Here is a 23,789-nt window from a genome sequence, read left to right as displayed (position 1 = left end):
TTCACTTTTATGGACTCTTCAGAAGGAGAGATTATAATTGTCTATGCTTGGTACGTTGTGTTGGACTGGAAGCACTGTGAAAGATTCTGAGTCAAGGGGAGATTTTATATTCAGAGAAAATGGAAAATCCTCCTGCTTTCCTCGGAGGGAGGCACTGCACTTAGAAGTTTGATGTGTATTGGTGTCATCTTCTAGGCATTTCTTATATCTGTGAACATGTGTATCCTTTGTATATAAAGTGGAATTATATGTTTACTTATGCACACATACAAATGTACATATAAAGTAGGAATTATACCACACACAGTTCTCTGTGATGTGCTTTTGTTCCACTTAATGTATCACATGGTAGAGTCCTTGATTGTGGACCCAGGAGCCAGATTACTGAAGGTGCAGACCCTGCAGTTTACTAGTTGACTTTAACCTTTCTGTATCCCAGTTTCCTAATCTATAAATGAAGGATAACGGTAGCATTAATTCAGAGTTATTGGTAAGAGTAAATGTTAAAATACATAAACTTTCTCTGCTGATGAGTATTTACACTGGAGTCTTAGGAACGGTCCTTGCTTGTTTTCTATTCTACAGTTGGGCTGGACATAGTAGGCCATACGGGTGCCATCAGATGGGCTCTTGTTTCTCTGTGGCCTGTTCTGTTAGACCTCTTTCCTCCTTTTTTCCTTGAGGTTGTCTGTCCTCTAGTGAACCAGCTGGTTTACAGGTGGTGCTTGGCTGAGAGTGTCTTGCTGTTAACAGTTACTATGGATGTCATATGCCAACTGGTTCTGTTAAAAAAAGTCTGAATCCAAAGCCTTGTGAATTTTGAACATTATTTTCTGTCTGGAATTTTGAAGAACTGATTCATACAGTGGAGAAATGAATAAAGATTTTTATTTTACAAATTCCAGCACAGAGCATTTTCTTTATACTGTTACTGTGACATCTATTTGGGAAACCAAAGTCTACAATTCTTTATAAGGATTCCTTTTCTTTTCTTTTCTTTTTTTTTTTTTTTTTTGAGACAGAGTCTTACTCTGCCACCCAGGCTGCAGTGCAGTAGTGCAGTCTCACTCACTGCAACCTCCGCCTCACAAGTTCAAGTGATTCTCCTGCCTCAGCCTCCCAAGTAGCTGGAATTACAGGTGCGTGCCACCACGCCTGGCTAATTTTTGTATTTTTGGTAGAGACAGGGTTTCACCACGTTGGCCAGGCTGGTCTCGAACTCCTGACCTCAAGTGATCCACCTGCCTTGGCCTCCCAAGCTGGAATGACGGGTGTGAGCCACCGCGCCAGGCCAGGATTCTTCTTTTAAGAGGCTGTAGTGAGCAGCATCTACCAACTTGCATCCTTGTATGTTGCATATCTTATTTGTTTGCTTGGGGGAGTAAACCAAAGTAAAAACATCCTTTCTCAAATTAAGGACGTTCAAAGATTTTCTGTGTTAATGGATTGGAAGTCTTTACTATTCTTTTTTTTTTTTTTTTGAAATGGAGTCTCCCTCTGTCTCCTAGGCTAGAGTGCAGTGGCGCGATCTCTGCTCATGCAACCTCTGCCTCCCGGGTTCAAGCGATTCTCCTGTCTCAGCCTCCTGAGTAGCTGAGATAACAGGCGTGCACCACCACACCCGGCTAATTTTTGTATTTTTAGTAGAGACGGGGTTTCACCACGTTGGCTGGGCTGGTCTCGAACTCCTGACTTCATGATCCTCCCACCTTGGCCTCCCAAAATGTTGGGATTACAGGCGTGAGCCACTGCACCCAGCCTAGAAGTCTTTACTATTCTTAAGATGGCAGTAGTCCCCAAGTTGATCTATGGGTTCAACTCAATCGCTGTTTAAATCCCAAACTGCTTTTTTTGTAGAAATCGGCAGGCTGATCCTAAAATTCATATGGAAATAAAAAGGGACTGAGAATAGCCAAAACTATTGAAAAAGAGTAACATTGTCAAGGTTATGTTGCTTGATTTCAAAACTTATTACAAAGCTAAAGTAATCAAGACTGTGTGATACTGGCATAAGGATAACCATACAGACCCATGGACCAGAATTGAGAGTCCAGAAGCAACTGCATACTTTCACAACACATCGATTTTTGGCAGCGGTGCTAAGACTGTTTATTGGCAAAAGAATAGGTTTTTCCACAGGTGATGCTGGGACAACTGAATATCTACATGAAAAGAATGAAGTTGGAACCTTACCTTATGTCATAAACAAAAATTAACTCAAAATGGATCAAAAACCTAAACTTCAAAACTCTTAGGGAAAAAAATAGTTATGTCTTGGATTCCAGAATGGTTTCTTAAATATGACACCAAAAGCACAAGCAACCAAAGAAAAAAAAGATAAATCGGACTTCATCAAAATTTAGTATTTTTGTGTTTCAAAAGATGCTATCAAAAAAAAAAAGACAACAAAATGGGAGAGAATATTTAAGAAACACCTATCTAATAATGGTCCAGTTTTAAGCCAAGGCTGAGTTCTTATTTCCCCATCCTTGAGTTTACATGATACTATATTAGTGAAGTTGAATTCCGTTATTACCACATGTATCTTGAAAGAAGTTTGGATTGTGGGTCCAGGTACTTTCTCTGCCCTTTCCCTCCAAAGGATTTGTCAATCTCAATAATGTTATATACTAATTTCAAGGGGAAATACAACTTAAAATAAAATAAAACAATTCAGAAATCTGAAGCTTAAAAATGTTATGGTTTAGATGAAAAGGGAAAAGTACATTTAATTCATATCATATTTAGATGTAAAGCACTTAATGTTGTATTGCTTAACTTAGAGTGTAGCACTTTAGTGGTCTCATGTGAAGTAAATAATAGAAAATTCTTTGTGTGACACATGTCTGTTTTCAGCCAATCAGAAACCAGTATTATTTTGTATGTAATAATAGGGTTTATTGGAAGAGGAGCTATATAGATGGTAGGACTTAGAGGATGTAGGGCCCTACATGTTAGGGCTTCTTAGTTGTAGCGAAGAGCAATTGGTCTTGTACATTTAGCTTTTTCACGTTTACTTTTGAGTTCTGGCTCTAGAAATGTACAACCCCATTTTTTGAATTATAGGTTTTAAGATGTTACTTGCTCTTAATACTTCTTAAGGTAACAGCCTTCATCACTACTTTTACTTTCGATGAAATAACTTAATGAGCTGTGAAGAAAAAATTATCAGAGTTTAAGGGAGAGAGAAAATTTTGTGAAAATGTCCTTGAGGCTTCTGTCTCCTTTATGAAAATGTCTTCAAAGTTTCCATCACCACCTCTACCAATTTTTCTTCCACCGGAACCAGTGGACTTAGGTTCCATAACAAGCTCCTCTTGTTCACTGAATGAGCTAGACAATATTTCCCACCTTTTAAGGAAAATATCAACTGATATCAATGAAATTAAAGGAATGAAAGCAGCTATTTTGACAGTGGAAGCAAATCTTTTTGATCTAAATGTTAGAGTGTCTCAGAATGAAGCAAAAATTTCATCTTTGGAGGTTAAAATGAATGAATATTCAACAACATCTGAATGCAACAGACAGTTTGAAGATCAAGAAGAAGATACTGAATCGCAGTCAAGAACTACTGATGTAAAAATAATCGGCTTCCTTAGAAACGTTGAGAAAGGTAAACTCTTAATATACAATATGTTCTAGGTACCCATCCTTTGATGTGTATCTTTGCACGTATGTTGACTGTAGCTGTGATGTGGAGGGAGCAAGTTACGGAGAACTTGAATTTTTCATAGACCTTTAATGACAAATTTGGATTCTGCGTGATTTAGCTTAGAAATCTAGAATTGATCAGAATTCCATCCTCTTTAATGGAGCTCTCTAAAACGATGTTTTGAAAAGGTAGATGAACCTAGAGTGATGAAGCAAAACTTGAAATGTGGAAGTGTGGTCTTTTTTGTATCTGTGTGAAATTATTTTAAAATGTCGCATTCTTTCATCATGTACTGTTGATGTGAAGGAGACCTGTTGAGTGTTTGGATGGAAAGAGCATTCGTCCTGTAACTTTTCACCTCAGTTTTCCAAGCTTCCCACAGGAATACAACTTGACCTAAGTGTCATCTTGGTTACAGTTCCTCAGGATGTGTGTGGTTTTTGCGGTAATAATTCTGGAAGGAATTCACTTTTTTGGGATGCACCAATAAAATGTCATGTAACTTATGTTTTAAAGGAAACCAACTGATAAAATTTCAAATGGAGTATAGGTTTTAAAACTTAAAAACACCTTTTAATGAAATGTGGTGCCTGGTGGGAGATTGCCCACTTACATCTTGGCACTGAGTAAGCGAAGCCTGTCCTTGTGAAGCCACCTGTAATGGATGTACCCCAAATTAGCATGTGGGCATCTTAGTAAGATTTCAGTATTTGCAACCCTATCAGTTACATCCCTTTGTACACTGTAGTGCAGTTCCTTATACATGAGCAAGTGAGTGCCTGCTGTCTCCTAAGCACTGTGGGGGCTACAGAAAAGTGTGACATTGTCCCATCCTCAAGGAGCTGCACATCAGATCGAAGATAGAAAAAATCAGTTATTTGTCCCTATTTTGTGCAGTCAGACTGCTGAGCATATTATTATTAGGAATTGTGAACCTAATAGGAATTAATGTTATGAGCCTATTTTAGAAGAAATAAGTAGTTGAACATCTTTTCTTGTGGGAGAGCCAAAGAATTATTATCATGCTTTGCTGACATAGGGTGTGGATTGTAGAGCTGAGTGTCTTGGTTTCTTTGCATGCATCGAAGCCCATAGTTTGTCTTTTGGGAACTCCTATGTGTAGATAATTCTGGAGTGTTTTGTTTTGCTATTTCGATTATTATCTGCAAAGGTCATGGGTGAGTGAGTCGTGATGGGAAGAGCTGAGCTCAGGTGATGGAGGGAGGGGCTCGCCATGCTGATTGTGCAGTTGGCTGTGATGCGAGCTGCCGCGCCACCAGATGCCTTTGCCTGGGTTTTCCGCCCTTTTGCCACCTTTACTTTCCCCACAGAATTCAAATTCAGGAAAACTGATGTCCTCACAGAGGGAGAACCAGGAGTGTCTTACATTGGCATTTTTGGTTTAACCCTGAGTACAGCCTTTTTTGTCTTATAGGATATGCCTTTGGTCTATAAATACTGTTAAATTGAATTGCTGAAGCTTTAAGTTACTTTTAAGACTTTAAGAACCCAGAAGGATTGATTTTTGGGAACCACATGCTGGTATTGTCTGTGTTGTAAGCTTAGTGAAGTTTTAAAATTTATATTCTAGGAACTCAACAGAGGCAATTATTATCCCGACTGCAAATCGACCCAGTAATGGCAGAAACTCTGCAGATGAGTCAAGGTTGGTAATGTTTCGAGTTGTACTGTAATCTAGCCGTTTCCGTTGCCATTTCCATTTCTTACACCCCATTTAACATATCTCGTATCTCTTAGATCCTGCCCTAAGATGTTATGTTTAGATCTGTGAAAATATTTTAGGGCCAGGAGATAAGATCTGCATTTTTTTCATGTTATATAGTGTTACAATGTTTTGCCTCATTGGAAAACTTTGTTCCTTTCACACCATTCCACGTGTGTCCATAGCACTGTTGGCTGTCACTCTCCTGCTGTCAGAAATGACCTGCGTTTCTGACTTACCCTCCCACTCTACCCAGCTTTTGTCATTGCCATGAGTGGCTTTTGTATCCTTTTTTTCACATGTTTAGCGTTATCCTCTTGTACTTCATTTTGGAGTCTTATCAGCAGGGCCACACCTGGAACTTACTGTTCTAGTGTTCTTAGAGCCACTCTAGTTTGCCTGTCTCCTTTTCCTCTCCCCACAGACACACATGCCAAGGGCTACTTCAGGACTGGAACTGACGCCTTCATTTTTATTATCTCTGTCCTCAGTGCCCAGCCCCTGCCAGATGCATGTTCAGTGTCTTAAGAATGACTGCAGGATAAACACAGGCAACCATGAGAGACCTGGAATCATCTCAGTCCTGTTTCCCCTAAGCCTGTCTTCTGTGTGAAGCTCTGGTCCCTTGACCCTCTCAGTTAGCGCCTTCCTGGAATTTCTTTCCCCTCAGTCAGGGCTCCACAGTCAGTCACTCTGTTCCCTGACCCTCCCCCAGCTTTCCAGCTCAGAAAGTGTGCTTTTCCTCCCTAAGGCCAGTCTCCACCAGAGGCCACGTCCCACCAGGTTGGTGAGCACTGGCATGTCACCCACTCCTCCACCTTCATTCTCTGCCTCCTGTCTTCTCTCTGTAGAGGTGTTCAGACATTCTCTACCCATGATTTAGCTCTCATCTCCCAGGAGTGCATCCTGCTTTCTCCACAGGAGTGTTTGAAAAGGTTGGCAGCCGAGGTCTGTGTGTGGGATCCACTTCATAGCTCTTGTGCATGTTTTCTCTTCTGCTTCCTTCAGCTTCTCATTGTACACATGGTGCTCGTGGTTTGAAACAGCAAATAGTTCTGTGAGGCTTATGAAAGGCTGCAGTGCTTAGCTCCTATCACATGTTTTATTCTAAGAACCCTTTGTTTCTGCACATTCTATTAATTTTTTTAAAAACATACTGGTTTTGTTTTGTGTATGCAATACTTTTTGTTATTTCTCTGCGGATCTGAAAGGTGGTTTTGACGTTTTTCACCTCCCTGCTTGGCCTTGTTTTCTCTAAGTGGTCTGTTTTGGCTGTCTTTTATGCTGGAGGTTTCCATCTGATGTCCGGGGATCCTAGGTGGTCTTACATTTCGAGTGAAGCACTCAGAAGCTCACTGGTATTCTGGGTTCATGAGTTGGGGCATGGGGCGCTTCGACTTTATATTTGAAACTGGACCGTGTGGTGGAAAGTGGTTTGTCCTGCCTGTCTAGTTCATGGGCACCCTGATGTCACTGCCTTTAAGACTTTCCTCTCAGCCTGGTCAGCTTCTCCAAAATAAGGTTTTTCAAGTAATAACCTGGTAGAGTTCTGCGAGCTTAAGTGGGGAAAGAAGGCTGGGAGAGGCACTTCACCATTAATTATTATGTAATGTTTAATTCTCCCCACATCATTGTCAGTCCAGTACTTCTTTCATCATGGCTGGTATCTCTAGGTCCAGGGACTCTGTTCTTACCCTCTGAAGAGTCTAAAGCTCCACTTTCTCCAAGGGAGAATGCTTGCAATGGGTAAAGGTTTATCAGGAAATCTAATTGCCTTTAACAATTTTTAACAGTGTACATTCAGGGGATTTTGTCATAGCGTCTTTCTGGCAGAGACCCTGATGCTTCATCCGTGGGCCTGTCCGAAGATTATCTACAGGAAAGCACATCGCCAGTCGTCCCAGGTGTCTTCAGTGTAGAGGTCGGGATTGGTGTGGCAAGGATCAAAACCAAGAAAACAGTGGCCAGGTGTGGTGGCTCATGCCTGTAATCCCAGCACTTTGGGAAGCCAGGGCGGGCGGATCACTTCAGGTCAGGAGTTCCAGACCAGCCTGGCCAACATGGCGAAACCTGATCTCTACTAAAAAATACAAAAATTAGCCAGGCGTGGTGGTGTACATCTGTTATCCCAGCTACTCAGGAGGCTGAGGCAGGAGCCTCGCTTGACCCCAGGAGGCGGAGGTTGCAGTGAGCTGAGTTCGCACCACTGCACTCCAGCCTGGGCGACAGAGCAAGACTGTCTCAAACAAAACAGATACATGGAATTAGAGTTGAAGAAGAACTAACTGCTTCTTAGAGGGACACATCTAACACACCTCTTTTTTGCCTGTCATTTCTGCCATTTCTTCCCAAGGTCCCTTTTACTGCCAGTTCCTGAGCCTTTGGAGAATCTTGTGGTCTGAATTGGATTGTTTCATTATTGCCTTAGAATTCAGCTTTTACACATCCCCTGAGTTCTTAATCATCTGTTTTCCACTTTGAAAATTTCTTTTTACAGTTATTTTCCTTGTGAGTTTATGCTTTAAAAACAAAAACAAAACCCTTTATTGACATTTTTGTGGGCTTTCAGGAAGGAACAAAAAGTAAACACATGGGGTCAGCCTGTGGTCTCTACTCAGAAGATACTACTTACTCCCCCGTCTGTCTGGTCTCCACGTGACCCAGGCTGCTGACGTGCAGCTTGCAGAGAGGTGTGCGGGAAGGACTGGTGCACGCTTTCCTCAACCCTGGAGCATGCTACACTTGGGTTCCTGTACTTTCTCCAAGCTTTGACCTTTTGGCTGCCAAGACTTCACTTACTCTTTTCATTCCCTTTCATTCTTACGTATCAACTCCTCTCCTCCATTCCTCCTTAAAAGGTTAGCTTTGCTCTCTCCCGCCTTCAGCAGCATTTTCATCTCTTCTGTGTTCACCCAGACTATGAACTGGTAGAACTCCTTGGTCTCAGAAAGTGCAGGGTGGTGGGAAGGAGTGAAGCAGCCCCTGGACCACTGTTGGGACCCACCTTTGATAGTTGGGAGACCTCGGTGAATCATTTAATAACTTGGAGCTGGAAACGGTCATCTGTAACATGGGAGGAAAATGACTTTGTAGGCTTTGAGTGAGGATTCAATGAGAGGCGGCCACCCTGAGTATGCTAAACACTTCTGTCACCTTCGGTTTTGACTCAGCGTCTTCTGTCCCCCCACCTACGGGTCAAATCTGAATTTTCTGCTTCCTCTTAAACATGGGAGAGTCCCAGAAAGACTTTAAATAAATCTAACATTGAAATGTATCTTTGGCCCTTTTAACTTTGCTCTTTTTCTTTTCCTAAGTTTCTCATCCCCAGCTTTCTCTTCCACGTGTTTCGCTTTACCATTTGTACTACCCTTGCTGGGGAAGGCGGGCGTGCCCCTTCCCAGGACGGAGCGTGTCTTCTCTTCCTGTCAGGTGTGTGATTCCAGGACAGACAGTGGAGAATCTTCTCATTCAGAGCCTCACCCTCTCTCCCGGGCAACAACAGGTCAAGGACTCTGGTTCTTTCTTAACACTTTTTCTAAAAACCAATTTGATCAGGTCACTTCCTTCCTTAGGAACCTCTCTTGATTTCTTTTCTCTTTTTTTTTTAATTTTTTTTTTGGTTTGAGATGGGGTCTCCGTCTGTCACTCATGCTGGAGTGCAGTGGCACAATCCTGCTCATCGCAGCCTTGACCTGGGCCCAAGTGCTTCTCCCACCTCAGCCTCGCAAGTAGCTGGGACTACGGGCATGTGCTGCCACGCTTGGCTAATTTTATTTATTTATTTATTTTTCTGGTTGATGGGAGGTCTCACTATGTTGTCTAGGCCGGTCTCAAACTCCTGGGCTTATGGAATCCTCGTGCGTTGGCCTCCCAGAATGCTGGGATTACAGACATGAACCACCACACCAAGCCTCTTGATTTCTTGCTACTTCTAGACCAGAATCCAGAGTCACTGAGATGTAGAAGAACCTTTATGATATGTGTCAGCTTTCCTTGCTATGCACTGTTGAGCCCACCACACACACCCTTCCAGCCATTCCACATTCTAACCTTTCTCAGATGCCTTCGACCTTGTGAAAGCCCCTTTCCTTCTACGTGGGTTTTCCTCTGCCTGAAGTGCTGTGTTTGTTTCTCCGAGTCTCTCTCCTCGTTTATTCCTGCTCGTTCCTTTACTGCTGACTTCAGATGTTCCTCCTTGCTAAGCTTTTCCTTGGTTCTTGGCTGGAGTGGGCTGCTCTGTATTCTCAGCACCTTGTTCACATCCCTTTTGGGTCATGCTATTCTGAAATTGTATATGTGTCTGTTTTTCTTCTTTTCTTTGTGTACCTAGCTCAGTTCTCTTAGTTGTTCAGTAAATACTCAATGAATGAACATAAATCAATGTCCTGTGAATTTTGGTCTCTAGCCTTGAAAGAAGTGTATTAACTGTAGTCCGTTGATGGTGTATTGATAGTTCAGCCATATCCATTCTGGGTTGTAGGTCTTGACATATTGTATAAAATAGTAGATGATGTGAGCTTATGGTTATTTGCATTAAAGGCCAGTGTTTTTCTTGATACATATGTTTAAGTGCCCATTCACCTTTCAGTTCCCTTTTACAGTAGTCCTCGGTCTATCACCAATTGGAAAGTGTACCACTTGAATTCTTCTTATCAGGATATGATTCTAAGTGGTACTGTGCGAAGTGAACAAACCAGATTTTCGAAACCAGTGGTTCAGCAGTCTGTGTATTCTAATTATAGGGAGCATTAGGACTCAAATTCTCTAGGTTTTTAGAAAAGACTTTTGTACTTTAAGGGTATATTGTTAATATCTCATGAGATGCCTCACCTGAGAACCTCTCTCTGCTGTGGGTAGGGAGTGTTAATCAGAATCACTGGCGCTGTGCCCTAGGCGGAAAGGACTCCTGGAGTTCTCTGAAAACATGTTTGGAATGGAATTATAGCCCTATTTTCCTGAGTGGAACCAGTTGTGATTTTCCTTTGAAATAATTTGAATATATAAAAGATTGACATTCTTCTCACATGTTTGATGTTGGGAATGTAAGGTATATTCAGAAGTAAACATTTGTGGCCAATTTTTTTGGCTCAGATTACTATGACATGGAATCCATGGTCCATGCAGACACAAGATCATTTATTCTGAAGAAGCCAAAGCTGTCTGAGGAAATAGTAGTGGCACCAAACCAAGAGTCGGGGATGAAGACTGCAGATTCCCTTCGGGTACTTTCAGGACACCTTATGCAGACACGGTAGATGGTTTCTTTTTCTTGTGTAGTTAACTTGTGTGATTAGATAGTAAAGGTTAACCATTCGTTTGCAGCTTCCCTTCTCCCCGCCCCAGCCCCTAGCATAGAGTGCTTTCATTGATTCAGTAGCTAGCCAAATTCAGTGTTCAAGAATTCCAGTTCATCTTTCTTGTTCAGAAATCCATTAACCTACAAATTACAACTCCAGTGTATGATTTAACTCTATTAAGATTCTTTTCTTTATGCAAATTCAGGAAATGCAAGTTTAAAAGCCAGCTGACCATAAGCAGGTCAACTCTAAAGAGAGTTGGCAGATCAGGTTTGGGTGATTTTTTTCCGTGAGAAAACTGACTGTTTCTGTAAAAGAACCAACATACAGATAATAAATTAGCATAAATGCTGCTGGCCCTGTGTTCTGAGCATTGATGCTAATTTTTTGGTTTATTTCCATATTGACCCTGTGAAGATCAAATGGGTGATGGGGTCAGGCTTGAGGGGAGATTGTCCTTAGTGAAGTTAGTACAGGCTAGAGGGTCACTGGTGATGATGCCGCTGTGTCTGTTCATGGCCATCGTGTGTTAGCAGGGAACCCACCAGTGCTGCACCTGGAAGCCCTACCTAGTCTTTTTTATTGAACCAAACGCAAAGCCAAGGGAGTGATAGTTCTGCTGAAGAGCACTTTAGGGGGCTCAGCGTTTTGTGTTTGTTTCCCTAATTCTATGGTATTTTTTATCTGTCTGGCAGAGATCTTGTACAACCAGATAAACCTGCAAGTCCCAAGTTTATAGTGACGCTGGATGGTGTCCCCAGCCCCCCAGGATACATGTCAGATCAAGAGGAGGACATGTGCTTTGAAGGAATGAAACCCGTAAACCAAACTGCAGCCTCAAACAAGGGACTCAGAGGTCTCCTCCACCCACAGCAGTTGCACTTGCTGAGCAGGCAGCTTGAGGACCCAAATGGTAGCTTTTCCAACGGTGTGTTGAGAGCTCAGATTTTCAGGGTGCTGTCATTGTGAAGGGAATCTTTGACTTGTTTCTCTGCCTTGAATGAATATTGGTTAAAGGCCTTGCTTATATTTATATTTGGTAATGGCCTTTTTTCTTCTTTCAGACAAAACCACCAAGTACACTTCATACTCTTTTTCCTGTGTCTGTTTCATAGGTGGGCTGTCACTCCAGTGTGAAAACGGGGTTCAGCCATGGAACCTAAGACACCTCTTCCTTATGCTGGCTAAAGGATGAACCACCATTCTTGATGCCTTCTTTACCTTTGTATTTTCTTCAGAAACTGTACTGCCACTTTGCCCTTTTATCGGCAATAGTCTCTTGTAATTAACTTGAGAGAAAATTTTAGATTTGATTCTATTTCTATCTCAGTGAAATTTCTTTGAAAGGAGTTTCTCCCCTAATCTGTCAAGATACTTCTTGGAACTGTTTAAATTAATGTTGAAGAGTAATATTTAGCAGAACTCAGATGAACTCCCTTCAGATAGTGCCATGGTTTTCGGCAGGTGACGGTTTCTTATCACCGTTTCTTTCACTGGGTATCAGTGGCAGCTGCAGCGCCACTGATCATTTCCATTCGTGATAGAGAATGGTAATTATGTTCCTCATATCTCCTAAAATTTTTAGAAGCACCTCTTCGTTGGCAGGAGGGATAATTACGGAATCGTAAAAGTGTACAGATTCAAAGGAAAAACAATAATGGATTTTGAAACATTTCCTTAAGCAGTCCTCTTGGAAGAGATATGAAAATGTATTGAATACCTTTTTGATCATTAAAAATAGAATAGAGGGAAATCATATGGTAGTGGAGCGATAACACTGAGCTTTATTTTAACTGGTTGCGTTTCCTGCTGTGAATCAATGACGTAGTGTGGTTTTGATTAGTGGAGGGAGTTGAAAATCTGACCCTATCAACAGGAAGAAAAACTTAAAAATAGTAAAAGCTGCAGTAGGCAATACAGATTTCTTGACTCTGTATGTTTTGTCTAAAGAGAAGACTCCAGTGTTTTCACTACTCTTGATTTTCGATTTGGTAGCTTAATTGTTTGGTTGTTAGGATCTGGTTTCATTTAAATGTTGATGTCCATATGAGGCTTTACGGGGTATACACGTAGCAGCAGTGACACCATAAATATTATATTAGTAAAAATTCTTGCCGGTGCTCTGGCCACTGTGCTGACAGCCATGCTGAGTGGTGAGCCTCCTTTCCCATTGCTTTGACTTGAGACTCAGTGTTCCACTGCCGCTCAAGGATGAAGCTTTGTAAGATTCGCACAGGGGTGCGGCTGGAGAGACTGTTGCAGAGCAGTCATCAGCAGCCTCTGGCCTCTGCCCACTTCCCCTGTGAGCAGGGAGTGTGAAACTGCAGTTGCTTCTGGTTGGTTTTATGTTGGGTTGTTTCAAGGATACAGCCAACAGCAACATCTGTTTTAACCTGTTGCCTTTTCACTCACTGTCATATGGCAGCACAGATTTTATAGCTTGCTTGCTTGCTTGTTTTTTTTGTTTGTTTGTTTTGTTTTGTTTTTTTGAGATGGAGTCTCTCTCTGTCCTCCAGGCTGGAGTGCAATGGAGCGATCTCAGCTCACTGCAACCTCTGCCTTCCAGGTCGAAGCCATTCTCCTGCCTCAGTCTCCCAAGTAGCTGGGATTACAGGCATGCACCATCACGCCTGGCTAATTTTGTAGTTTAAGTAGAGATGGGGTTTTACCGTGTTAGTCAGGCTAATCTCCAACTCCTGACCTCAAGTGATCCACCAACCTCGGCCTCCCAAAGTTCTGGGATTACAGGCGTGAGCCACCGCGCCCAGCCTATAGGTTTCAATAAAAGGTGAATTTGCCTCTTAAAATTTGAACAGAAAACGTTTTAATAGTTTACAAAGTCATTGTCAGCCAGTGAAGACTAGGGGCATGACCTTCATATGACTTAAATGTTTCAATCAGAAAGATAAAGTTTCTTTGTAAGGTATTATTGTAATAATCACGTTTCTTTGTAAAGTATTATATTGTTCCTGAGTATCTAGCTGCTTTACTTTCCAGCTAGGCTTCTCTTGGGTATTCCCTTAATCTTTTATTTGGACTGGGTTCTTGTGTATATATTATAGTCTGCTGTGTGTAGTTTATTATAGGAAAAGGGCAAGACACATTTACTCTGCAGGGATGACACAAAAAACATGTAAAAGTTAGAGAAACTTCCAGTCATCTCAGATTTTCTTTGGAACGAAGATTATTCTGGTATCTTAGAACTAAAATGACTTTTACTGTTTTGTTTTGTTTTGAGACGGGGTCTCACTCCCATTGCCCAGGCTGGAGTGCACTGGTACAGTCACGGCTCACTGCAGCCTCCACCTCCCAGGCTCAAGTGATTCTCCCACCTCAGCTTCCTGAGTAGTTGGTTACTACAGGTGCACACCACTGTGCTTGGCTAAGTTTTTGTATTTTTAATAGAGACAGGGTTTCACCATGTTGCCCAGGCTGGTCTGAAACGCCTGAGCTCAAGTGATCTGCCCGCCTTGGCCTTCCAAAGTGCTGGGGTTACAGGCATGAGCCACCACATCCTATTTAAAGCTTAAATAGGACTTTTACTATTTTTAAAGTAGCATAGAAAATTGTTTCTATCAGGCATAGTCATAATTGCTCTTTGATGCTGTTCCTGTCTGTGCTGCATGACTGCATTTGTGTGCCTTGTTCTCCTGTAGTGAAGACAGAACATGGGTCACTGGAACAGTAAGTACTCATAGAACTAGCTGCTGCTGCTATTATGACTGGTTGTCTGTCTTGCATTTTTTCCGTGTAATCATCAGACTCTAAGGAAGACATTATTTTCTCTTTGTATAGATGAGGAAACAGAATTCAGAGAAGTTAGCTAACATTTGCACAGAGTGTCTAGCTGAGCAACTAAGTGGCAGAGTCAGATTTTAACTGACCTCTGGCAAGAGAACTAGAGGAATATAGTTGAAGTGATACTTGCTTTCATGAACATGAGTGTGAACCGTAATACATAATACCCATGATGCTATTTTGTGGGGGGTTTGTGGTGTCTGAGGCCAGAAATTAGCAGCGGATTATTGCCTATAGCTGTAATTTTACTTATTCAGTGTTATTTGAATAAATTGCCAGCATTACAATTTCAATGAAGGCAGATTTTTGGCTTACTGAAACAGGAAAAAAATCTGGCAACAGGGGTCCCACTTTGCCCTGTCATAGTAATGGAAGCTGTGATTGGACGTGGCACAGGGAGTGGAGTGGATGGGTGTGTACTTGCTTTCTAGGTTGCTCCTCCCCATCTGTCCCTTACTGCATTTATCGTCTTCAGCCCAGTCAGTCTTGCTATGTTAGGGGAACTGCCCAGTCCCTGTAAGTGATGGCATTTGTGACCCCATTGCAGGCAAAAATGTCTTCCCCTTTTTAGACATTGCTGGCTGAGTGCGGTGGCTCATGCCTATAATCCCATCACTTTGGGAGGCCGAGGTGGGTGGATCGCTGGAGTCCTGGGGTTCAAGACCAGCTTGGGCAACATAGAGAAACCCCATCTCTACAAAAAATACATAAAATTAGCCAGGCCTGGGGGCACGTGCTACTTGGTAGGGGCTGAGGTGGGAGGATCACTTGAGCCTGGGAGGCAGAGGTTGCAGTGAGCCGAGATTACGCCACTGGCACACCACTGCACTCCATCCTGGGTGACAGAGCAGGACCCTGTCTTTAAAAAAAAAAAAAAAGTAAAAATAGACATTGCTGAGTTTAGCACCTGGACTTTAGCTCAGCAAGTGGGAATCCTTTTGTATTTGGGCCACTCATCATCTTGCTGGCATGTGAGAATTCACATCTCCTTATCACCTTATGTGTTTTCAGTTTTTATTTAATTGTATTGGTTCCCCACTTGACGACGTCCTCTATGTTTAATTCAGCTGTGAATTAGTATTGAGAATTAGAATTTTTGGTGAAAACTTTGGCTTTAGTTGCAGAGTCACCGTCCTCTTTCCTTTTCACAGTGAGAACTGTTGTCTGCTTCCTGGCAATCTTTTATAGGTTTCTGTGGCCAGTGTTAATCACATAATTTGGGCTCACTTATTTTATATGACTGTACATTTAACAGAAGATTCTAAGACTGGGGTTTGAGGGAAATACATTAAAGGTGCTGTGTACTGAATTGATCATAACGAATGAAATACTTGTATTTCCTTTCCCTTTGTAGCTGAGATGAGTGAACTGAGTGTGGCACAGAAACCAGAAAAACTTTTGGAGCGCTGCAAGTACTGGCCTGCTTGTAAAAATGGGGATGAGTGTGCCTACCATCACCCCATCTCACCCTGCAAGTGAGTACCATCCCCCCATCTCACCCTGCAAGTGCCATCCCCCCATCTCACCCTGCAAGTGAGTACCATCCCCCATCTCACCCTGCAAGTGCCATCCCCCCATCTCACCCTGCAAGTGAGTACCATCCCCCCCTCACCCTGCAAGTGCCATCCCCCCATCTCACCCTGCAAGTGAGTACCATCTCCCCTCACCCTGCAAGTAAGTACCATCCCCCCCCACCCTGCAAGTGCCATCCCCCCATCTCACCCTGCAAGTGCCATCCCCCCATCTCACCCTGCAAGTACCATCCCCCCTCACCCTGCAAGTAAGTACCATCCCCCCTCTCACCCTGCAAGTGCCATCCCCCCCATCTCACCCTGCAAATGAGTACCATCCCCCATCTCACCCTACAAGTCACAGCCAGCTGATTTTGGCTTTCAGTTTAGTGTCTATATGTTGCACCTTATTTTTTCTTTTCTGTGGACAAGTCTTTAGTTTTATAACTAAATTGAGTGATAATTACCATGGCCCTCTCCGGAGCAGCGTATTTCTTGTTTATGGGTGTTTGTTGAGAGGCAGGGGTGGGGGGTGCTTTGTTTGTGCCTCAGACCTATGAGATACTGAAATACCTGGGGTTCCTTAAGAATTCTGTATGTTTAAGGAGACGGGTAAATGGTAACTGCCCCAGTTTGTATGCATTTTGGTCACACACACTATACACAGATTTTGAGGAGTTTAGGGAAAAGTTAGTTATGGGTAATGAAAATATTTTGGACTTGGGTTAAATTTTTCCTTACAAGCCGGCTGGCTCAATGTAATGAGCTTTGTGAGATGACTTTTAGAGGCTTTTTTTTTTTTTTTTCCTGCACCAGGGGTGGGTCCTATGGATGGAATCTTCATTTTTAACTCTTTTAAGGAAATGTGGGAATAATACGGCTGTACACATAAGTAGACTATGGGATGAGTCTTTTTATAGCACAAAGCCTTGCATAGAGTGTTTATTGTATTAATGAATTCACTGCATAAAATATATACCTTATTAAGTGGTGTGATTTTTATCACAAAAGCCTGTCTTTCCTGGTGGCTTGGCTTTAGTTAAAAGCCTGTTTGTGTTATCCCAGGCTTTGGAATAAATGATTGTGTCCTATTCTGACATATGGTCTTATTTTAAAATATTCTTTTTGTTGCTATTGTTTTTGCATTTCTCAAAACAAGTAGTGACGGGGAGTGTAAAAAGCCCTTATACAAAAAATAATGCATTGAGAAGATTAAATATGAAATATGCTTTTTTTTGTTTTGTAGAGCCTTCCCCAATTGTAAATTTGCTGAAAAATGTTTGTTTGTTCACCCAAATTGTAAATATGATGCAAAGTGTACTAAACCAGATTGTCCTTTCACTCATGTGAGTAGAAGAATTCCAGTACTGTCTCCAAAACCAGGTGAGTGACTTACTGTGCTACTACATTTGGGTAAAAAATATAAAATGGCATTTTGTGACTGTAAATGGAATTGAACTAACAAAAAGATGGTTTTAGAAATAATTTTGACAGCATCAGTTAATCCAGCTAGTCTTTAAAGAGCAAGTATTTTGACTAGTGAATATATAAACCTTACCATTCTAATTTAAAAATGGTTTTCACTCTCAAAAACAACCATCAGTAGACTGCATTAAAAATGGACTTTCCAAACAGATTGGAGACCAGTCCTGGTTTTTATTTTGTTAGCAGTTGCACCGCCAGCACCACCTTCCAGCAGTCAGCTCTGCCGTTACTTCCCTGCTTGTAAGAAGATGGAATGTCCCTTCTATCATCCAAAAGTAAGAACTTTTATTTTCCCAAAAATCAATTTAGTGATAATGTCTCAGTTTCGTCATTTACCTTCTTTTTTGTCAGAGTTACTACGTTGGTACAAAAGCAATTGCAATTTTTGCCAGTAAAATCTATTAAGTTGTTCCTTCATTGTCATTGAACTTCCGTCTGGCCCCTTAGGCTAAGTGGTCTGAAACTATTTATTGTTAGTATCGTAAGCACTCAGTGGGGAGAAGCATATCTTTGCTAGTCACATTTTCCATTATTCCCTGCATTTAAATATATGGGTGGGTTTTGGCGGGGGTAGGGGAGCGGTTTGAACCTAATGCCAGAACTGAGATGATGAAATCCAGTAGGTACTGCTTAAAACCATCCAAACTTGTACTGATGGTTTTATCTGCGTGCTAAAGATTGATGATGGTTGATGAATCTCCAGATGTTTACTTGGTCAGAATGAATTATCTCCTCCTTGCCCTGGTAGCCTGAGGACCATATGAAAGGCCTTCACTTGCCCCATCTGTAACTGGGCATAGCTGAGGGTACTCAGTGAAGAGTGTAAGGGATAATTAGAAGTTTTTAGGGTATGCTACACTACGTTTGAAATTTTACTTGCTGTGATTCTTTGACTAGAATTTTTTGTCTCAAGGGTAAGTACATTTTTCAAGGCTTCACTAGTATTAAAATGGTCCTTATAGATGGAATCTCTTTCTCTGTTAATGGTTAGGGTGGGCTGGTTATTGTCTCTTAAGTTGTATGTTGACCAGGTGGGGTGGGTCAGGCCTGTTATCCTAGTACTTTGGGAGGTAGAGGCAGAAGTGGAAGGATCATTTGACCCCGGGAGTTTGAAACCAGCCTAGGCAACATAGTGAGACCCCATCTCTTAAAAAAAATAAATAACCAGGCATAGTAGTACACAGCTACTTGGGAGGCTGAGGCAAAAGGTCATGCCACTGCACTCCAGCCTGGGTGACAGCGTAAGACCCTATCTCAAATAATAAAATAATGTGTTTACTTATATTAGCCTTGTGGATGTTGTTGAAGCTCTGTTATTTCTATTCAGCACTGTAGGTTTAACACTCAGTGTACAAGACCGGACTGCACATTCTACCATCCCACCATTAATGTTCCACCACGACATGCCTTGAAATGGATTCGACCTCAAACCAGGTAAACATTCAAATTAGTTTTTCTAATGTCATTTCAAATTCTTTTTTCTAATTTGCAGTTTCTTAATTTATAAGCACACAAAATTGGAAACTAGACTGTTACTTTGAATTTTTTTCTTTGCTGTTTAATTTATACAAGGGTCCTGTGGCAAAATAATTTACTACATGGGCTAAATTTTATCTTATCCAGTGGTTACTTTTTTAACCTAGATTATCTTGCTCTGTTGCCCAGGCTGGAGTGCAGTCACACTGTCATAGCTCACTGCAGCCTCAAACCCCCGGGGTTCAATCGATCCTCCCACCTCAGCCTCCCACTTGTAGCTGAGACTACAAGCATGTGCCACGACACCTGGCTAATTTTTTAAATTTTAAGTAGAGAAGAGGTCTTGAACTTCTGAGCTGAAGCGATATCCTTCCACCGTGGCCTCCCAAAGTACCAGGATTACAGGCATGAGCCAGCCAGATTTTAACTTCTCATTACATACTACGCAAGCATATATAATGGCCAGCAAGAGTATATATACATGTACTGTACTTGAATTTCACATCCATTTTCTTTGACATTAGCAACTGGGAAATACTGAAAGGAAGTTTTAGAATATTTTAGTGCGGCCTAAAAATCTAATTACGTATGGTATTATCTTTTATCTACCTGACATAATTGAATTCTTGTAAAAAATCTGCCCTTTGTATTGTAATCCTATGACCAAATATTTATTGCCTGAAACTAGTCAGCTTTTTAAACTGAGATATATGGTATATATGGATACAAAGCAGATAATTAAAACAATTTTTGGTTCTGTTCACTCAGCGAATAGCACCCAGTCCTGCCTGGCAGAAGATCATGCAGTTTGGAAGTTTCCATGTACTGATGAAAGACACTCTACAGAACTTGTCAAATCTTTGAAACTTGGAATATATTGCTTTCATAATATGAAGTTTCATTGCCTATCTGAAGTGTCTAATTTTTCAAGTTTGTAAGTTTATTAAGTGATTTTAACATTGGGTGTTTTTGTTTTGTTTTTACTATGAAAAGACAGCTTAAGGAAGAGCTAAATTCTGTTAAAATACTGGGGCATGCGTGTGCACTGCTGTTGTGAGGATCGGCATAGGAAGTTGACATCATGGTTAGTAATGGTACTCAGCTTAGGGGGCTACACGGTTGCCGTGAGTGGAGGGATGCAGTGAGGCAGTTGTCATTCTTCTAAAAATTGAACTGCTTTCACTTTTCCCAAAGATTATATAATGTTCATAATCCACCACGAAAACAGCATTGGCCAAAGGTACTGAGGCTGCTTAAAATATTCAATTCTGCTTTTTAATTTTTAAATGAATTTAGTTTGAAACGGATTATACAGGCCTCTCAGGCTGAGTGCTACTTTGGTAAAGTTCCCAGTTTTCTTGCCTTCTGTGACAGGATGAATGATGTGGGTATGGACGGTGGAGACAGCTGGAATGGCAGGTGCAGAAAATAGGAACAGTTCTATACAGTGCTCTCATTTACTGATAACGTAATGCCTTCTAAATAAATTTTTTGGGAAACTACATTATCACAAAATTATACAAATTTTTTTACAAGTATTTACATACGGTATCCGAAAACAGACTTTAAAGTCACAAGATTATAAATGTACATATGTATTCTCACATTCTGAAAAATAACATTCTCAGAAATAGCTCCACAGAAAATATACTTAGTTACTACTGAAGATAATTTTTGAAATGTAAAAATTAGATTTAAATAGTATATTTTAAATGACAGAACTATGATTACAGAGATCAGATAGGTAAACTGCAAGATAGGATGAAACTTTTGGCCTACTGTATTACTTACAGAGCTTTTTGTGTGTGTGGTTTTTAAAACTGTTAAGGCAAGAAGTGTCAAATGCTTTAGAGTTAAATAACAGATCAATGATTTCAAAGACTTGGTGTATAGTGTTAAAAATTAAAGCTTAAAAGGTGATTAGAAAAGTGGATTAATGCAAAAGGGGTAATAAAGACTGCAACATTCTCAGGACCAAATTAACTGCTAAAAAAAAAAAAGTTCATTGACTTGCTTAGTCATATACCCAAATGATAAACCTACGTGCGCAAAGGCTCATGTTTAAGACTCTCAAGCAGGCAGTCTACTGTTGTGTTGCCATTGCTTTTCCATTGGGAGAAGAAAGAATTAACCAGTCATTAAACCATTTGGTAAGTTGCACTTTGCTGCACTGATCCCACAGGAAAGGCTTGAAACACGAGAAGCAGCAAGGACAGAGCACACAAGCGCATAAGGCTGTTGTCTTCGGCTTGGGTGAAATGACAGTTCCTCTTCATTCTAAAAGTTTAATCCATTGAATTTAAGGCATTTATTCATTCCAGCATTGAGATGCTTTGCATCTCTGCAGAAGAAATTTATTTTAAATTGTTTAAATTTCTGGAAATACTTTTAGCTATCATTTATAAATGGTAAATAGTTTCGTTCTCAGTTTCACTATAAAAACAAATGGGAAACAAGGGCTTCATTTAGTTCAGCCATTTTACAAGGAAATAAAATACTAAAATCTCATTGTTTTTTGCTACTTAATAGACACTGCCCAGACACACATTTAAGAGTGTAATCTTTCAGTTGCTATGGCTTACAAACAAGCTAAGGTTGACCATAAAACATTTGTTGGATGACTTGGTCTAAAATGATCACCACAAAAAGACGGAAATGAGCATGGTTGGCGACTGGAAGCAAGGGGTACCAGAGTGCACGGTGTGCTTTGGCATGCATTTTATACATAAAACGGAACAAAAGGTGCCAGAAGTCCCAGGTTACACAATCAGGAGCTTAGATACTACACACAAAAATAATTTGCTGGGTTAAAAAAGGTAGACATAGGGCAGATTCTATATGGCCTAACATGTTTCTTCACCTTCCCCTCGTTGCTGGCTGATACAGCGAGGTGGTCAGGGGATGACTACTTTGTCAATGTGACCTTTAGTCGTGAAACTGACAGCAGCAGTGATTAAGGCTGACTTAATCAGGTTGGCCACTTTGAAGGACAGAAATGCAGTGGAAACAGTTTTATTCTATGTAGTTTACATGCTTAAGGTTACAGAGTTTCTACCTGCACTGTAATGGAAATATAATTCCTCTGTAGCCAAAAGCTGGCAAACTTGACCCAGAGGGAAAATTTAAAACTACAACAGGCTCAAATGTAGAGGAGTATTTTTTTTTTTTATGGGCAGGTTGTTCAGGGATTTTTTTTTTCCCCCTTTAATTTATTGACTGACTGTAAATACATGAGTAGAAACTTAATGGTCGTGTATTTCAAATTTTGGCTTAATTTAGGAGAATCCATTGATGAACGAGTACCAACTTACGTTTCAAGCTTCTTAGCCCCATTATCAGTCCTTCAGCCACAGCTGTTTAGAGCTTTAAAACTACCAGGTTCAATCACTGGTTATGCTTTCTGTGATGTAATTTAGTCATTTCTATTTTTAGTATTAACCAAGTAGTAGACACAGAAAATAGGTATTAATAATCTTCATATATCCTGTCAGACCAAATGGGATTCCAGGAACCTAAAGCGATCTATTATGCTATAAAGATAATTAACACATTAAAAACTCATAGGGTCAATACAGATCTTAAACCTCACACTTAGAAAAATATATTTTTAAATAGCAGTCTACATAATTTTCCATCTTCAGGAAACTACAGATAGGCTAGACAGCAAATTCCTGAACTCTTGAGTACTGATCTTTGGCAGCATTTAAAGTGAAAAGAAATAAGGATCTAAGAATTCAGCCCTAATCCTCTAAAAAAGGAATTCTAACTGACAAGTTTTTACAAATGGAGTTGGGTTCATTCATTTTGGAAATAAGCCTATGGAGTGGCACACATCTAGCTAAACAAATTTTCCCAATAGAAAAAAAGCTATAAAAATTTTATTCCAAGAGTGATTAATTGTATAATGTTGTATATGTGAATTTAACACTGTTTACATGTTAAACAAATGTGTGTATATTAGACTACATTAAATATGCAATACTCTCTTCCAGTTAAATACTGTTGCTCCCTAAAACCCTTAAACTGTACACCATTGGGAATGATTGTTCATCGTACTACTTTTCCATTAGTGAGGCTACAGTTACGTTTTAAATGTTCGATTACAGAGATGGCGTCTGAACATAAACTGATGGCTTGAAAATGAAAATGGAAATGTAGCAGCCATATACTGCTAACTTTAGATCTGTTCCTGAATTCAAAACTACTAGGAGAAAAGTGTCCTTTATAAAAAAGGACTTTATTAATGCCTAAAAAACATCATATTCTCCAGGAAAGCTTGTGTCTGTTTCCTTAGGGAAAATGTTTGCCTTTTAAAAACTGTGATCCTTTAGGGTGATCATTACTTTCCCTTTCCTTATGGAAATGCAAGAATAAAATATTTCATTAAACAATGAACCTTGAAAATAAAATATAAACACTAAGAAACCATTTTGCTAAAAAGATGATGAAAATTATCCAAATTGGGTTTTTGAGTTTTTCTGTAAAGAGTGCTCCACCCTAAATTTTCCCAGCAGGTCTGCCGAAATCGCACACTTCCCAATACAGGGGGACTCGGCCTTTACCATCAAGTATTCGATCCTTCCTTGAAATGGCATTATCTGGCAGTGTATGGACTATGGATTATACCCAGTGTATATAGGAGATATTTTGAACAGATCAGTCTTTCACTATTTTGATGATTCTGGGCATTTCTCCCTGTTACAGTCTTAGGTTAGCACCACTTGACCATGCAGGGTTGGGTTTTGGTTTTTCTTCTCTGTAATTCTGGTCTCAGGGTTAATTTGTGTAGTCATCTCAGCATCTCTCAGTGAGGCGTATGTACACATTTCCAGACAAGTAAGCTGCAA

General features: G+C 40.7%; 2 protein-coding genes across 14 annotated transcripts in view; one reads left to right on the top strand and one right to left on the bottom strand.

The window, feature by feature from the left end:
- The window catches only part of ZC3H14 (zinc finger CCCH-type containing 14), a 47,698-nt gene extending 27,846 nt beyond the window's left edge, over positions 1-19,852 (top strand). For 3 of the 12 annotated variants that reach the window (XM_050798529.1, XM_050798534.1, XM_050798537.1), the window contains 8 exons: positions 5,244-5,318; positions 10,467-10,626; positions 11,368-11,600; positions 15,825-15,945; positions 17,228-17,364; positions 17,650-17,741; positions 18,794-18,900; positions 19,711-19,852. In XM_050798529.1, coding sequence (XP_050654486.1) covers positions 5,244-5,318; positions 10,467-10,626; positions 11,368-11,600; positions 15,825-15,945; positions 17,228-17,364; positions 17,650-17,741; positions 18,794-18,900; positions 19,711-19,717 — 932 coding nt within the window. In that variant the 3' untranslated portion in view covers positions 19,718-19,852. Of the gene's footprint in view, positions 1-2,885; positions 3,614-5,243; positions 5,319-10,466; positions 10,627-11,367; positions 11,601-15,824; positions 15,946-17,227; positions 17,365-17,649; positions 17,742-18,793; positions 18,901-19,710 lie in introns of those variants that run through there. The other 9 variants (XM_050798540.1, XM_050798535.1, XM_050798530.1 and 6 more) reach the window with 8 other exon arrangements.
- Positions 19,853-22,789: 2,937 nt separating this feature from the next.
- The window catches only part of EML5 (EMAP like 5), a 189,301-nt gene continuing 188,301 nt past the window's right edge, over positions 22,790-23,789 (bottom strand). For both annotated transcript variants that reach the window (XM_050798515.1, XM_050798526.1), the window contains one exon: positions 22,790-23,783. In XM_050798515.1, coding sequence (XP_050654472.1) covers positions 23,747-23,783 — 37 coding nt within the window. In that variant the 3' untranslated portion in view covers positions 22,790-23,746. The remainder of the gene's footprint in view (positions 23,784-23,789) is intronic.

The sequence above is a fragment of the Macaca thibetana genome, chromosome 7, assembly GCF_024542745.1.
Source record: "Macaca thibetana thibetana isolate TM-01 chromosome 7, ASM2454274v1, whole genome shotgun sequence".
Taxonomy (NCBI): Eukaryota; Metazoa; Chordata; class Mammalia; order Primates; family Cercopithecidae; genus Macaca; species Macaca thibetana.
The sequence above is the reverse complement of the archived record's forward strand: the minus strand, read 5'-3'. Positions and strand labels throughout refer to the sequence as shown.